The following is an 18,204-nucleotide window of genomic DNA, read 5'->3' as shown; positions in this document are numbered from 1 at the left end:
TGTTCAGTGTTACAAATTGATAACAAGCCTACAGAAATGTAAGTTTGTCTTCTGTTCACGATTTTATGATTTTGTTTCTCAGGCCTTAAATATTTGTATCCGCAGTTAATCTATAGAGTTATTTTGTTTTGATGTACTTTTGTATTATCTGTCTGGGTTATATGGGTTCCATATTATTCCCTATAACACCCATGCTGCCCTGCTTATCTACGTGCGTGCCCTGAAATCCTAAAATACAACCGTGCTTCGGGAGAATCAAAACCTATAAAACAAGCCTTTCAACCAGGACAAAAGTTCCCATACAAAAGTGAGATACCATCTCAATTTTTCCTATTTAGTTTTTTTTTAACTTGGCATAAGGCACTGAATACAATGTAATTTATTCATGAACATTAAAATACACCTATTAAATGACAAATATATTTTTGTACCAGTAGCCTATTTAGAAATGTGATGTTTGTTTTGTTTTTTTGTTTGGTTGGGTTTTTTGATGGAGTATTATAATTGAATGGGTTTTGGCACAACAGTTGAGCTTGTATATCATATAAAAAAAAAACACAAAGGGAGTGAATGCTGATTACAATTTTTTTTATATTGTCTTACATAATCTGTATGACCCTGTCCACAATGTGTGCCACAATTAATGATGTCACTTTTAATCATTCATATCTCTGAGATAGAGCCAGTCTGGTGTCTATGGTGATGTGGTAAGTGCCTGTGTAAGCAGGGGCGAGGTGATTGGCCCATGGCCCAATGCCATACAGCAGGTTAATTTTTGGCCTTGCACTGCCAGGTGCAGATCAGAAATGTATTGAGCAGAGAGGGGACCATATTGAATGCTCTGTCAAAAGTGCAAGTGTGTCAGTGGGAAATTGTCAGTTTTCCTTCGTCATTGAGAAGTTGACTTTTTGGAGGTTCAGGACATTATTCAAACTTTCTGTTTTCCCTGTTGACCTACAGACCTGCTGTAGACGGATTTCTGGCTTCTCAGCTGAGTAGATCATTTTTAGGGGCTAGGTGGGGAAAGAAATGGGTATTGATTAAATTGTTTCAATGATATACGCCATTAAGCACACTCAGTAAAAACAAAAAAAAATGATACATTGTGTTTTTTCTGTGAGGCAGAACACTGTATCAGGACCAATGGTTGGAGCAGCTGTCAATTAGTGCCTGGCCTACCCAGAACAGAGGACCAGTCGACCGTATGCCTATTGAGAGCAGCCCTTAGTATCCTGTAGTGCCCTCCTCTAGGCCAGCACAAATCTCTATATCTCTCTGTAGCCTGCAGGAATCTGGCAAGGCTCTCCACGAATAAACTCACCACCAACAAGGAAGATATCTAGAACATGTGCTGCATGGTCTCAACAGGAAACAAGCTTTTACTAAGTGCCTATAAACACCCATGCCTGAAGATCCTCTCTCTCCTATACCCTCCAGACGAGGTTTTCAACAAGACATGCAGGAATATTCTGTTATGTGCTGTACGTTTTATGTTAATGGTGTCTACCAGCTGTCATCTCTGATATGTCTTCCCTGCAGGCAGGGCTCAGTTTATCTGATAGATGTGTCGGTGTTAGATCATGAGCTAAAGGATAGGGAAAAAAAATTACTTGTATAGAGCTTATTTGTGTAGAAAGTGGATCCAAGATATGAGTGTGTGATGGAGATTGGGATTACCCCATTTAGGATGAACAATGAGATGGGTAAGACTACACACTATCCTGCTGGTGATGTGACTGTTTCCTTCAGGCATATGGTTCAAATAGAAAGATATGTAAGGCAGAGGTAGTAGGTGTTGTGTAGAAAAGCATCTACCAAATCATTCAAATGACATTGTATAAGTGACTGCACACAAATACCATTGCTATACTGTATGTAGATTGATTGAGAGGCGTTCAGCTACCAAACTACTGAGGAACAAGTGTGGTAGTAGTACTGCTGTAGTGTGTTGCTTGCCTTTTATGACTGAAATGCCACACACATGAATGTACACTATCCTCTATCTGTTTATCAGCATGGTTAATGATAAAAGTCCCGAAGCACTATGCAAATCTGCTGACACTGGTCAATTTGCAAGCTGAAAGTGAACTTTATAGTCTTGAATACAAGTGTTTTGCAAAACTGAGAGCTTACATTTACCTTACATTTTCATTTAAACTTGCTTTATTTTTCATTCATCAGAAAGTAGGGCTCCTAGAAAACCTGTTTTTAATCCTTTCTGCTTTCTTCTCTTTTTCTCAGATTTTCACTCTTTCCCCTGTTAGCCATCTCAGGGCTATCTCCCAGTTCCAAAGACTACAGATGAGCATCTCCATCGAGAGCTCCAGTTTCGCAACAAGATGATCTTCAACTGTTGCCACAGATGGGAAGACCTCCCCAAAAAGGTAAATTTTACTCCTCCTCTCTCTTTTCCTTTTCCCCACTTCCTGTCTCAGGACTTCCCATTTGTCTTCCATGGAGTGATGGGTATTGATCAACGTGAAGCCAACGGCCCCTTGTTATTAAACACAGCGGAGGTGGAGGTGTTGATGGACCACCTGAAAAAACTCCCTCAGCCACAAGGCAAAACTCCATCATCCCCTACAGAAACCAGATTTTTAAGATGTCAATCTGATCCATTAACACGTGTTTTTTGTCAATGACATGTAGACATTATTATTATTATCATTATTATTATTATTATTGTTATTATTATTATTATTATTATTATTAGCAGTAGTAGTAGTAGAGTGTATATTACTTTGTAATGATCATACATGGAATCTAGCATGAAACAAAAATATTTGATTATTTCCAATAATTCCGGCCACAGGGCAAATGACAATCTCTCATCATCCAAACAATGTAACACAAAAATATCTGGAATCCTTCTGTTTATTGTTAGAAACACCAGTGGAAATCTATATTGGTGTATAATAAAATCTGCTGAGACATATGAAATAAAACTGTTGAAGACTTGACTTGAGATACTAAACGGACCTGAAGGCACCTGTTTGAGCTACCACCTGGCTTACTTACATGCATGATTCTTTGATTTTACCCATTTCCTAAGCATTCCTACATCTGGTTTCCCACAGGAGTCTCAGAGCTGAGACCATCTTTGCTTGTCTTAACATTACAGATTTTTAGCTGGTAAGTGTACATTCTTGAGTATCATTGTTCACATGTCATGAGGTGGTTTGAAAAGAAGGCTAACTTCCTTTCAACCCCATTGTATGAGACTGAAGAACTGTCCTTGTCCACAGGAAATGTTTATACTGCTTTTTATAGTTTAACGTTAATTATTCTCACTGATTATCAGACAGGTCCTCTCCTCCCAGCTTAAGGGCTTTGTGCTATTGACAGCTGTGGGAACCTTTAGTCCATGAAGATGTGTCATAGAATATGATTTACCATCAACTGGGTCTAGTAGGAATGCATTTTTGGATGAACTGAAAACATTTGCAAGCCTTTTTGAATTTTAACAAAACCAAATTGCTCATGATTACTTAGCATTTCAAAAATACTTTATTAACATGTTTGTCTCATCCAGACGTTAAACAATTACCCCACTCCTGTTTGTAAAGCGTCATCACAATCAGCTTTTTCTCCTGACCTATATGGTCTTTGACATTACAGACATGGAGGCCCTGTCCAGGCATTAGCCCAGACCTGCTACCCTCTGATCTCAATGGATCTGAGAGGATCGGATAAGAGCAAGATCGCCATAATTGCAGCTTACTATTGTGATAAGCTCGATGTAGGGACCATCTCACACACTTATCCAGTTACGTAGGGTGTGTTAAGGGCCGTTTATGGACATGAAACATGCACTGCATCTCTTTGCTTCAACCCTGATGTGCAAGCAGACACAACAGACTTTCATCATATTGTCTCAACTAGGTACACTGCTATTGCATCAGTCGGCTGCCTGTAAAGAGATGAGGGAAGTACTTGGGTCAGCGTTGTGGACCTTTTAGGGCTATGCAAGAGCAAAACTCTCACTGGACATTGGTTTTGTACTCGGATGCCCTTATTTATCCAATCACATTTCAAGGAATGTGTGCCCATTCACATATTTCTGATACAGAGGGGCTCTGCTGGCTGGTGTGGTGTCAAATAAAGGGCTATTATGTATAACCAACAAAGCCCTGCATCTCAAATAACCAAGGCAGCTAGCAAAGTTAGGGGTTGGCACATTATTAATGACAGAGTTTCAGTTGTCAGTCAAGTTGTCAGCTGGGTATTTGATTAAAACTTGTACATGCAGAATGGGCCTATATCCATCTGAATGTTAATGTTGCTGAATACAGTGTTCATCCATAAGTGTTGAGCCCAGAAACCCATAGATTTCTGTGTGCACCAGCCCTCAGTAAATCCAATGCACAGTAATATCACACCGTGACTGCATACTTGATCTGAATCAACCATGCAGAATCTGAACAAACAGGAGGATGGGCCTGTTATGGGAAGGCGTTGGTGTGGTCTGGTCAGTGGCATGTCTGTCACAGCCTGTGTGACCGTGACTAGGAGTATTGTGTTTGCGACAATAGACCACTGTGTCTCCAGTGCCAGTTTATGCTCTCACCATAGCAGAGACAGAGCAAGGTGCATTCCAAAATCTCTACACACAAATAGCTGTTGCCATTTTAGTTCATGTAGGTTTCAGTGGATTAATTAATTCGGTGCGAATGGGCCCTAGATTTAGTCCTTTATGTCAGCAGAGAAAGCTGGGGAGAACAGACACAGAGAGCTCTGCTGACTAAGCACTCGGTGAAATAGGACATTCAGGTTGTAAAATTAATAGTGGTATGGCAAATAGCTGAAGGATAAAGACCGAAACTGATGTACAAAGGAGTTTGGGTGGCACATGCAGTTTAAGGAGAAGCAGGGGTTCCATAGGATAATTTCAATTTTGAGTCTATTAGACAAAATGTGTAGGCTATTTCATGAGAACAATTGTCTGCCATTTGTGGCTGTGGGCTGAGAGCTCACCATTCTGTGGGTGTGCAAGCTACTAGGCCCTTCTCTGTAAACAATCATAACACAGAGGCAGAAGCAGGATGACAATGATATATATGTAAAGTATATGCACATATAAATACAAACATACATTCATACACACAGGAAGAGGGGGTTGCCCCCTCACACAAACAGGCTGGTATGCTGGTGGAGAAACAATAGCAAAAAGAAAACAAACAAAAAAACGTACAGTGTGTGAGTAGAGGGGGAAACAAAGAGTAAAAAAAAGGCTGATTTGTTTTGCTTTTAAACAGGTGTCAGTCTTTCATATTCGCCTGTGGTATATCTGTATTTGTGATGTAAATATAGTCCAAGGAAGCCATTGATTTAAGTTTCTCTAAGTTTGCTCTGTGTGGGGGCTGTCCTTCCTCAGTTGCTGATTGGTGGTTCGGCTAACTAGCCCCTCCCCTTCACAGCAGCAGGCAGCCGCCCCTCTTCTTGCGCTTGCGAACCTGCAGCGCCGCTCTGGTGGCCATCTCAAACACCTCCCGCACACCGTCCTTGGTCTTGGCTGAGCACTCCAGGTAGCCAAAGGCACTGATGCGGTTGGCCATGTCTCTGCCCTCCTCAGGCTTTACTGGCTCCTGGAGGTTTCATGTACATGCATACAGTGGGTTATTATTACACTGGATATATAGACATTAAGAGAGAGACTAATGGGTTTTAGTGACCTTACAAAGACCCAATTAGTTTTGGGTTAAGTTGGTGCAATCAGTACAAATGCATACAGAAACACACCTGTTTCATCTTGGCCAGCTCCCTGCGTGTGTGTTCATCATTCCTTAGGTCCTTCTTGTTCCCCACCAAAATGATTGGGACGTTGGGACAAAAATGCTTTACTTCAGGCGTCCATTTCTCTGGAATGTTCTCTACAAGAACAGAAAGACACGAAGCTCTGAGTCAATCCACTCATCATCTACTCAGTACAAATTCCACAGTTTTGCCCTACAAGGAGAATTGGGAGACCCCTCGTCCTTTCCCTTGCCACTGTGGAGACATAAACATTGAGGAGCCATTGACCCCCTGGCTTATACTTGGCCAAGCCTGCTAGCCAAAACCAGCGCTGTTGTTTTCTCTGGAAGGAGATGCCATGCTGAGATAGAGGAAGAATGCCAGCCATGGCATGGCCCAATCAAAACACTGTGGGAGAAAGCCCTGGGACTGGAGTTTTATAGAACAGGACATATTTCTCCACTGGTTTGACATTAATTATTGGGAGGACCAAGAACACTCAGATCCAAGCCAGAAATACATGTTAGATATTCAGTGTTTGCTTCCAGAAAATGCAGCCGCAGCCTCCAGTTCCACAGGGAAACAGCAGCCAAGTTCTATTGTGGAAGTTTGTTCTGTGTTGCGTGTGTATTCTTGTTCATCCCTCTTTACATATTGGAAACAGCTGAACTAGATTGTACCCAACTAAACCATATGAGGCTCTTTATAGGAATTATATTATGCATAACATAAAAATAATACAGCACTGCACAACGATACATATCTCAGTATGCCACAGGATATAGTAAATAAATATATGACAATACAAACACTTTTGTGGTCTACACAGGCCTCGACTGGCTCTTTCCCAATTAAGTTGCAGAACACTGAACTGTAACTGCCTCCCATACAATTGCCTTCTGATATTGTATATCAGTGCTGCGTGCAGGTTCTGCATTTTCTAATACTTTTTGATAGTGGATTTAATTCATATCTAAGCCTTATGCACTTGTACTTTTCACTTTATGCAAACATCAATAAAATCCTGTCTAAACCAATCAACAATTAATTATCATCAATCTGCAACAGTGTGTCTTAATTTCTGAAAAAATAACTTTATCGGGGGACTGCAACAATTCAATTCAACAACATTGTTAAAAACAGTCTTGCTAAGTGGGTTAGTGAGTCTATCCAGCCTTACCTAAACTGTCGGGGCTATCTATGGAGAAGCACATGAGGATGACATCTGTGTCGGGGTAGGAGAGAGGCCTCAGTCTGTCATAGTCCTCCTGACCTGCTGTATCCCACAATGCAAGCTCCACCTGAGAAAGAGAGGTAAAAGGAGGACAACAACAACAAAAAATGTGAAGTGGCCCCAAGCACAGAGCATCATTTGAGTCACATAATTAAGCTTGAGATAAGGCAGGGGTTTCAACCGACTATTCTCTGAGGGAGCGAGGTAAAGAGAGAGAGAGAGAATTAAGGGAAAATAAATGGAGACAGACTACCTGGAGGAGAGGACGGAAAAAAGAGAGAGGGATTTAGAATAATCCATTCCCCCCCCCCCGCTACCAGGCCTATAAAGCAAACTCCCCAGAGCTGGAGATGGCTCCCCTAGGCTCTCCTTTGGCTGTTAATCAAACTGTTAGCAGTCCCTGAGAGGGCTGCAGCTGACCTGCTCTAGATAAAAGAGATGCCCACCAAAAAAGCATTTGCTACTGCTCAGCAGGAGATTGCAGAGCACATTAAACCTGGGGATGTGCTCTGTAGGAATGTCTTAAGCAGAGCTGCCTAGATGTGTCATGTTCTGTGCATACATTATGATGTTGCTGTGGCTGACTGTGAAAATCTCTGTCAACTGACTGCAGTCTCTTGGTTGAACTGTGGTTTTGACCCAACTTATCCTCCTTCATCCTCCTGAATTTATTCTACAGTACCCCCCCCCCCACCCAACAACCACAGCTGGAGAACTACTCCTGCTACTAGTGAGAACAGGATAATTTAATAGTCTTAGTTGTCCCCTAGAGAGAAACAACAGTATGTTAGCAGTCCAGCTGGACCTTCTTGACATCTTAGCTACACTCAGCACAGCCAAGTCTTGCTTTTTGGCTAGTTGACTTGGCAAGACTGGCTAACCGATGGCAGCCACCCTGCCTACTGATAAGTGGTCCCCACAGGCACGGCATTTCCCATGGGAATATGGGGTGGTGGGATGAGCTGTACCACATCCTCTGTCTGGGAACATGAGGAAAGCCAGACCATGGCAAACCCTGATGTCCACTTCTTTGCTGCCCGCTGCCCCTCCATTCTCTCACCACTAGGTGTCTCTCAGGAGTCAGGAGTCATCTATAGTCCCATTTTTACCACTGTGCAGCCAGTCTCTGCTTCTGAGCTCATGTTCTCCTTCTGGGCTCTCTACAGGAAGGATCAAGCTAATCCACAACCCTCTTTGCTTAGCTGCTGTAGTCTGACTGGCCACAACTGAAGGGGCAATGCAACACCGTGGCTTCAGAATCAAAGCATGGTGAGTGGGGCAGCAGAAAGTTGAACAACAATGATGGAATGTTATGAAATATTGCACCATACCAAATACAGTTTTTTTTTCTATGTAAGTTGCAATTGAGTGTCACTTGCATAGAAACTGGGCTTTGGTCAGGCTTGTATTATAGGGCCAAAATCTCAGCGAGTTTATCCAAGATTTTGTAGCGCAGTACAGGAAACAGGATCAGGAAATAGGGCATTAGTCATGAAGTAGAAGGGGGGGGGGGGTCTAACCCTGCACAGGAAGCCAGTGACGATCCATTTCCTGTTGTTGGCTAGAGGTCTATGGTTCTACACAGGACTAAAAAGGACCAGAGGATTTTTTTCTTTTTCTTTTAACCATGTCCACTCATCCCTCTCCATCACAGTGGTTCTCAACCATGAGCCACTGAGACTCAAGAGTAGGCAGGTTTTCATTCCAACCAACAACTACACCAGGCGATTTCACCAATTAGTTCCCCCGCTCTGGTTGACGGTATGCAAATTCAGCTGCTGTAGGATTTGGTTGAAATGGAAACCTTCATACTCTTGTGTCTCAATGGCGCATGGTTGAGACCCACTGCTCTTATCTCCACCCCTCTCTTTCTTCCAGAGTCCAAGTTCAAGAGGATCAAATCGTTCTGGTCCTGTTCTGGGCAGTGGTTTGAGAATGAAGACATGGGGAACGATTGAAGACTTTTGGGACAAACTAAAAGAAATGGGTTTTACACCAATGCAAGGCTTTTGAATCTACAGCATGAACAGAAAAGTATGTGTGGTGCTATTTTGATTAATTGATTGATTTTATTTCAGTGTCATGCACTGCAGGTGCCCAGCCCACATACAAGAACAAGACGCTTACAAGAACATCAATTCACCGCACTGCAGTTTATGTATAACAAACAAACCTAAACAAACTTAGGCATGAAGTATGTTTTCCAGGCTTTACAAATAAAGTGTGCCACATAGAACTGCCTTTTCTGAAACATATCACAACAAAAAAAAAATAGCATAAAATGAATATACAATGTACCTGTTTGCCATCAACCTCAATGTCAGCGATGTAGTTCTCGAACACAGTGGGGACGTAGACCTCTGGGAACTGGTCCTTACTGAAGACAATGAGCAGGCAGGTCTTCCCACATGCACCATCTCCCACTATCACCAACTTCTTCCTGATGGCTGCCATCTACAAACACAAAACACTTTAATTAGATTCATATTTTAGCCTTAATCAGAGTCAGTCTTAGGTTTGGGATGCTGAAGATAATATACAAAACAGTAATGCACTCACATTTCCCAAAAAGCAGTGAACTGACTGCCAATTCAAGAGAGCAGGGAAGGGACAAAAAAGGGAGAGAATGAAACCAAAAAATAGAAAGAGTGAGACAGACTGGGAGAGAAAGAGGGAAAGAGGTGATCTAAGTCTGTTTCAGAGCCGCACCCTCTTCCCTTTCCTGGGCCATGTCCTGTGTGTGAGGTGAAAAACAGAGTGGAGCCGAGGGTTCGGCGCTGGCCTGGAAAAGCAGGGGGAGGGAAGGGAGGGAACAGGAGGAGCAGGGGAACGCTGCAACCCCACACAGGCGCAGGATGCAATGCTCTACATACTGCTGCCCACACAGGGCGTCTCACACACAAACGCCTCTAAATGTGCCCCTGCTGTATCCCCTTGGCCTAATAATTTACAGCTCCTACAGGTTTGGGTTGACACCCTTGTATTGCACACAATTCTCTCCCATTCTTTTTCCTTGTATCCCTGAAAGGTGTGCATGTGAGTGAAATCCAGCTTGCCAGAGAAAGATATGGCCCCACACACACGGATCAATAGCCATCTCCCGCAAGCTGACAATAATGTGGAGAAGGCAGTAGGTGATGAGACAACAGCCTGGCTGGCTGCCAGCAGCATCAGCTTCCACAGATCTCAACCTACCTAGACCAACACTGCCATACACTGCAAGACCTAAGCTTCTGCCATCACTGACAAGGTGTACAAATCATGACTGATGAGGAATGGAGAAATACAGCCTCGTCGTTTAAAAAAGGGGTGTTAAGTAATTTAGGACTTTTTGTTCCAAAACACTGGTGTGGAGAGCGGGCCAGAAAGTGAGTTTGAAAGCAAGAAATCTCAGCACCTGGCAAAGTAACAACCCTATCAAACCCTTAATAGAGTCATTTTGTGCTATGGGATAGCAAAAAAAAACAAACTTATTGCACCTTTAGGGAATAAACAAGTGATCCCTCTGAAATGGTCTCTGGGTGGGCTCACTGGGCTGGAAAGGCCTCTGAAACTGCATTGAGGCCCTTTTGACACCAATATTTTCCACAGAAACCAAAACCAATGAAGTTTTTAAAGGCAGCATGGTGGCTCCTTTAAGCAGGGTGACCGAAACGGTCTATTCTGTGGTAAGGAAAACAGTGCTAGATACATTAGATGTATGTTTGATACACCCCCCCTCCCCATTTTCCCAGAGGGTGACCCCCCAGTTGTGCATGTATGTTAGAGAATTAATGTGCATCTCTACATCCTGCGCTGGATGGCCTCAGCTTGTACTGGCCTCAGTCATTTACCTTCACTCATTGTATCAACAGCCACAGTTTTAACAACAAGAATAAAAAGACAATTCCTCAGTTTGCTTTTCTCTCCCACACACTAAATCAGGCCAGTGTTGTTGGTTTGCCTCTGGAGAGAGCCACCTGTTCTCTGTGATAGCAGGCTGCTGCTCAACTCCATACATCATACTGTCACTGCAAGAGGGGAGACGCGCACACACACACACACACACACACACACACGTGACTGGTAGCTACAGTACAACCCCAGATAGCTTCAGAAAATGGAGCTAGTGTTGCATGTCTTCTACCATGCTAAAATAATGCAGCGTGTTGATGATGGTAGCTCTCACAGCATGTTGCTTAATGTGACAGTGGTAGCACATGGTGCGTAGTAGGGATAATGGCCCCTTCCCTGTGTGTTTCTGTGTGTGTGTGTGTGTGTTTGCTCGCTCTGTGCCAGTACAAAGGAAGGGTACAGAGGCTCCAAAGACTCTTTCCTATCCAAGAGAACTACTCATTTTGTCATTTCTACTTTTCTCTCCTTTCTCTTACACTTCTTCCTCCCTTGGTTTCTCCCCTGGGGTCAATTCAAACAAGCTTTATTAGCACAAGGAGGAGTCCAATCCAGCCAGTCTCTCCTCTTTTTCAGTCCCCAGTCCTCTTATTTTCCTTCAGTCAGACACATCAGGATTCAGTATGGGATTTCCCTGTTCATTCTAACAAGTGTCTGCTAAAGGCTAGTGATGTGTGAAGATTCATGTGGTGAGCAGACATCTGGACGACAGGAGGCAGAAGTGGTCACAACACTCGTAGCGACACTTTTTGTCCTTGCTCAGTTCAGGTGCCTCTTGAGATGATGCTAAAATCTTAAGAAAATTAATATCCAACATAAATATTACATAACCTCATTAAAATCAAATGAAACACACCTGTAATCATACCATACCCCCCACCCCCAAGGTTAATGAAAATTGCATGAATATTTATTATTTTGCCATCTGCTTTTGTATGATACTTTACTTTGTGACATTTTCAAGCAATCAATAATTAAGCGCGCCCTGGATTTTATGTTGCGGGTAAGTATGTCGATGTGGGGGAAAAACAGTTGAAATGCACTGCCATAAACATTCTAAATAAATAAAATGCAGCTAACAAGTTGTAGACAAAGGATATGTAGAGACTTAGTATTGGAGTCACTCATAGTTCCAACAATGTATGAGCGAGGCGGAGCAGTAGACCAAGCCAGTCACATGACAATGGAGCTGCGTAAAGCCCAGTGTTACACTCATGTTAGATTCAGAAAGCAGGAGGGGAATTGCCGGGGCAGTAGGGCCACAATCTGAATGGTGGGCCACTGTACATGTAGACACACACATGCACACTGCCCTCCCAGAGAGACAGGTCATATGACTATGCATGAGTGTGTGTGTGTTTATGTACACGCGTCTTAGCATAAATCAGCTTGTCTTGCATAATGCTTGACCCCTTATGGGGGAGCAAAAGGGCAAAGTTCTCATTCCTGGCTCTGCAACACAGACGCTCCTTTCTCCCTGGCAGGTCTTGAGTCACCGCAGCAGTAGTAACACATTAGCCAGGTCTCCGTCAGAAGTCAGAAGTGGCAGGTGGTTCGAGGAACACAAAAACCCCTAATGGAGTTGCAGGAAGGGCAGTAAAATAGGAACTTCTTCCTCTTCCCGAAGTATCAACCAGTTTCTATATCAAATGGATCAGCGGACTCATGGTATTCACACTAACCCTGCGTTTGGTGACCCATGTGGTTACAAATAGGTTGACATACAGGCTAAAAAGCTCCCATTATTCCACTATTGAATGGCATGTAGGCTTGCACCAGTTCAACTCAAGCAAAAATCAGTGCCTCAGGAAAGTGCATTTTTGTGTTTTTGTGTATTCTCACATGCGTAACCACAGGGCTAAAACTGCCTGCCGGGTAAATGACAACAACATCAGATTTAAGTTGACAGTACAAGCACAAGCTCAGACAAGGAACCATGATGAAGTTTAGATCAGGTCTAGTCCGATACCTTTATGACGTGACATATGGTTTCTCTAAATGCTAAATACAATGAAAGATTCAAAAGAGCAAACCAACAGGCAACCACACAGTCAAGGGTTTACTCATTCAACTATGCCAACACTAAGCTGACATATACATATAATTAAAAACGTCAATTTTTCACTTATTGTATACAGTATATTACCAAAGCAGGAGATACTGTCAGATATTATTGGATAATGACAGAATGACAAATGTAAATGTAGTGTAGTACATAGGGGTGAAATGAAGGGGTTTCAACTGCACAGCACACCTATGAGTACTAATGAATAAATATGTCTTCACTGTTCACTTTTCACTGGGAAAGTGAGGCAAACAGCCTTACTACGACCCCCCTTGTCAAACGTGAACTAGCCTAATCGTACACTTGTACTACTTTAGATGATGTATGACCAGGAAGCCAGCGTTGTCAAAGAGGAATAATAATTGACTGTTAGCAACTCAAGTATTGACACATTGATTGGTAAAGGCAGTCTGTGCAGTCAGGATGACTAACATTGGGTCATTGAAAGTTCACACACAACCCTGTTCAAGTGTGTGTGTGTGTGTGTGTGTGCGCGTGTGTGTGTGTGTGTGCGTGTGTTAAAGCGTGGGAGGACATAAGCTATGAGGAATGTCTCACCCACTTCCAACTCCCCCTCACCCTTTTCCCCTAAACACACAACAACCCTGCCCCCATCAGCCGTTATCCATCTCTCTCTCTTCCAACTCCTCTTGCTTCCGCCTGCAAGTTCCACTCATGACTGGTTGAAGTGTTGTGGACGGATTATGCATGAATCCATTAAATCAGCCCACTCCCACCATAAAGATGTATGCATGCATGCATGTGTGTGTGTGTGTGCGTGTGTGTGTGTGTACATGTGTTTACAACTAGGAGAAAGTTACCCTATACCGCAGGGTACAGTCCTGTACGTCTAAGCTTATTTACACATAGCCTGAGGTGTGTGCTAAACTCTGGTCGACCTGATGTTACTACATATAGCAGCCCTAACAGGGCATTTATCTCTTTCTCATTCTCCTTGTCCCTTATTGCCGACATTAATACAGCAAAACAAAAACAAAAAAAGAGATTAAGGGAAAGTTGTAAAGTTGAAAATGGGCCCAAGCTGTCCCCCTCTTACTAGAACCCCAACAAGACATGGCTGGACTTTATGGACACGAATTGGGTAACACTGAATTTTTCCACTTAAGTAATAATCCAAGATATTTTCATAGATAAATGTCCATTTAGCTAATCTCTTATCACTCACAATATAACATATGTCATACCCAGTTCATTAAAGCTTTTACATTTGCTGGTCTAAAACATCCGGTGTTGGCTTGGTCTTTACCAGGAAAAATCCTCTTGTGCAGAGGAAGTGATGAGTTTTACATTTCCGGTAGCAACAGCAGATGGTTTGGAATAAAACAGAAAAACTGGGCAGTTTGCACGAGCAGCAAAAGTCGGCACCTACAGAAACTCAAACTTCAGCAACAGAAAACCCAAAAACAAAGACATTATGGTTCTGGTAGCACTGATTGCCAAATAATTTCTGCTAAGTCCACTGCAAAAACACCACAGCCATGACAGCTTATAACACCCAAGATGTCATCAAAATAAAACCTCTTTAACAGCATTTAATCATTACTGAAATGTTGTAAATTTCAGGTTTTAGTCAAGTTTTAGCTTACAAAATACTATAACCTTTGTCCTGGGTTTGGACAGAAATTGTTCAAGTTCAGGTCAGGCTTAAATTTTAAAAGGTGAAGCCAAACTCGAGCGCAGTGCTGGCTGGTAGTAGGATCCAGGCTAGGGGTGTAGGAAGATGAAAGGGGAGCGGCCAGAGTCAGAGAACCTAGCTAGAGCCCGAAATAGGACAGAGCCATTGAGACTCCCCCGGCCCAATTTATCACAGCGCGCAGCTCGGCTCAGAGCAGAGGACCAAAGAGAAAAATATCACAGAGATTTATCCATTCATCCACCCCCGAGCCTTCGCTGCAGTTCAAACAGACAGACAAGACAGACAGAGATGGAGGGAAGGAAGGAGGGAGGGAGGGATGGTGGTGGGGTTGAATGCTAGAACTAGGATATGAGAGCGTTGCAGCACGAGCAACAGATGTGGAGAAACTCAAAACATATATAACTGGTAGTCTTTGATTAATATTCCATGAGCATGAAATAAATAAGTGGATGAATTAGTCATACGGTGACTTGGAGGGGTGGGGGGACTAATCAGGATTTGGGGAAGAAATGATGACTGTTTTTCCTCCCTTCCAAGTCCTCAACGAAGGCTGCTGTTACAAGATTAGGCGAGCGCGCAGACGCACGGACACACACACACACCGCCCTAGTTGGATCAGTGAGAGAGCTGACTTGATTGTACCCTGTTTCTCACCCTCCCTCTTTTTCTCTTATCCTACCCTCCGTTGCCACCCTCCCTCTCTCCCTCCGTTCTGCCCGTCCTCCTCCAGGCTACTGTTCTCAGTCTGTCCCCGTCTCATCCCATCCTTCGCTCTCTCTTCCTGTGTTGCAGTGTGATGTCACCATCAGGGAGCTAATGTTCCGTATCCTTAGGGCGCTGCACTCCTCCTTTCCTTCTGACACACACACACACACACACACACACAGCGCAAATGACTGCCACAACAGACACACATGGACACAGGCTAGACAGAGTCAACACCACGTTGCTCTCATTTTGTCCGATCCATCTGTGCCTTACAAACAAGGGAGGTGTTAGGAAGTTGCTGCAAATAGGAGTTGGGAGAAATGTTAAGCTTTGTAAATGGTTCAGTCTTTTTTAAGGATGGCCTAAAACTGCCAGTATTAAGATCCGCACAGGAAACGCTCCCTTTCCTGCCATAGAGTAACAAAAGGACTGGGTTTTTCCTGAGGATTTTCTTGTCTGCATGCTTGTCTGTATGTGCTACACTCCACAGCCTACAGACTCGATTTGCCAACCATCAATTGCCTGGAAAAAAAGCTTGGAATTTCCCCGTCTTCACTGCGTAAAGAAGACTGCTGTCAACTTAGTTTCCTGTGTGACCATGACATTGGGAGACCAGACTAATCTTGGACAGGCCACTGATGCACGCAGAACCAAACATATTATGAAGCATCATGTTTGGACAGATATGCTTATCGACAATGCACACAAACAGCAGCTCTCCATAGGGTTGGAAGGAGAGAAAAAAAATCCCCTCTTAGCTCTGGACAATTCCTTCCTGTCCAGGCAGTACTTCCTAAATGTTTGCTGGGGTTGAGTTGTATTGTGACCCAGTATGGAAACAAAAGCAACACTTCCAGTCCTACGCTCGCCATCCCTGAAGCTCAAGCCAACACGTACAATGGGCAAAGAGCTAGACAACCATAGCAGGTCAGTGGCAGAAAGCACCCCAGGGGGAACAGAACGAGGGGCGACACCAGGGTGAAAAAGCCTCTGGCTATCCTGGAGTGTATTGGAACTGGTGGTCGATAATGGCTATACATGACGGCTTTTACACTGACCTACTGAGCAACTCAGCCGTCTTCTGAGACGACCTCAATAGACGCCACTTTACACAGAGAGGCTCTGAATAAAGACACAGGGTACAAACGCTAGTCAAAACCAATGACGCTATGACAACAGAAATCATGGCTTCTCCTTTTCTCCCATAATGTACTCTAGATTGTGGATTCCCTCTACATGTCCTTCCGCTGCACTGTGTGTGTGCCACAAGGTAACATTGCCAGTTCTGTCCACTACCTGTGTGAATTGCTTGGTCAGCAGTCAGCTGTTCCTCCACAATGACATCATACAGGCTCTCAGGTAGTAGCCACACAGACACATTTACATGCAGGCATGCACACACACACAAACACACCGAGAGGATGTAGGATAGTCTTTTATGCATTCCTCTCCAGTAGCCTACATGTGAGTGACTGCAATATCCTGTGTTACAATGTAGCAACTGAAATGGGAGCGGCCAAGCTGATGCCCAACAAAATAGTTGAGCTTGAGCTTTGACATAATCATAGGCAATTAGTCCGTTTTTGTTATGGGGAACATGCCAAGACAAGGAGTTGGGAACAACCCGCTGCGAGGCATGAGGGTCTGCTACAGTGGCCGAGGAGCAGAACAAGGGTGTGGTGACTCGGAGGAAGGAATGTCCTCGGGACAGAAAATTGTTTAATCAGTCATTTAGGACAAGCAAGGAGGGCAGGCTTCTGGACCACTTAGCCAAATTAAAGAGGTTACTCGTTAAGTAAAATTGGTTTGCATTCTAGCATTCCAAAAATCTCCGGGCAGCCGAAACGCCTCGAATACCATCGATTCTCTTATACTGGCCAAACAGGTTTCCAAACAGAAACAGAGGAGAAACTTTTTTACAACGAGGAAGGGTTGGTTCTGTTTTTCCCCACAACCGTAATCCAGATAATTATCTTCTTTTAAAGTACGTTATTTGCCGCAAAACCCCGCTGAGTTTGTAGGTTTGGAGCGCCGACATGATCCACATCCCCGCAACAAGCTGGTAGGAGGGAAGAAACAGGTGTGTCCCCAGTTTATGACACTTTCCTCCACATTAATCAAACCGCGATACATTGCGACCATTTAATTGGAATACTTGGAAACAAGTAACAGGTTTCAACTCGCCGAGCCGTGGATACCTCGGCTCATCAGCGTGTCTTGAGAGAGTATGCCGTGACACTTTACCACCAACTACTTCTCCCCCAAAGCTCGAAACTCACTTTATAAAGTAATAAAGCTCTCCTGTGCTTTCAAAATAATAAAACTAAGTTAGCAACATTTTTTTTCTCACCTCTCCCGGCGTGTGCTTTCAAATACCAAGGAACTCCGTCTTTTCCTCCTGCGCGGTCGCCCTTCCCTTATTGCAGCTCTAATCAGGGTGTGCGGCTGAGGAAGAAACCACACTGATACTCGGAAGACCCTCCCATGATGCTGCCTTCACGGTCTCCTCGTAAACTCCCACTTCCCACCTCGGAATTCCCACCTTCTTCTTCTTCTTCTTCTTCTTCTTCTTCTTCTTCTTCTTCTTCTTCTTCTTCTTCTTCTTCTTCTTCTTCTTCAGTTTACAGGCGGTTGACATCCTTGGAATTGACTTGCTTTTGGTGATAAAACTTGCTTTTCTTTGGGTGGCTGAGGATGGAGTTAATGTGCATAAGCATGTAAATGATGATTTATTTAATTAATTAGGCGAAAGCTGTAGTATAACACGTCACTTTTGCAGTCAATTGTTGATTGTTGACATCCATGCTCTCTGCAAATTTTGTCCTCTCAAGACTCAATATAATGAATATCGCATCTCAGCAACCCAAACGAAAGATCACTATAATATTCCCATAATATTCCTAAAGGTGCTTATTT

General features: G+C 43.5%; 1 protein-coding gene across 1 annotated transcript; it reads right to left on the bottom strand.

Annotated features, from left to right (window-relative positions):
* Positions 1-5,038: 5,038 nt before the first annotated feature.
* LOC139908360 (rho-related GTP-binding protein RhoA-D) lies at positions 5,039-17,732 on the bottom strand. The gene is made up of 5 exons (XM_071895067.1): positions 17,639-17,732; positions 9,266-9,421; positions 6,914-7,034; positions 5,740-5,870; positions 5,039-5,585 (listed from the first exon to the last, which is right to left on the bottom strand). The coding sequence occupies exons 2-5, from the start codon at positions 9,419-9,421 to the stop codon at positions 5,412-5,414; spliced, it is 582 nt and encodes a 193-aa protein (XP_071751168.1). The 5' UTR covers positions 17,639-17,732; the 3' UTR covers positions 5,039-5,411.
* Positions 17,733-18,204: the final 472 nt, after the last annotated feature.

This window comes from Centroberyx gerrardi, chromosome 14 (genome assembly GCF_048128805.1).
Source record: "Centroberyx gerrardi isolate f3 chromosome 14, fCenGer3.hap1.cur.20231027, whole genome shotgun sequence".
NCBI classification, from domain to species: Eukaryota; Metazoa; Chordata; class Actinopteri; order Beryciformes; family Berycidae; genus Centroberyx; species Centroberyx gerrardi.
The sequence above is the reverse complement of the archived record's forward strand: the minus strand, read 5'-3'. Positions and strand labels throughout refer to the sequence as shown.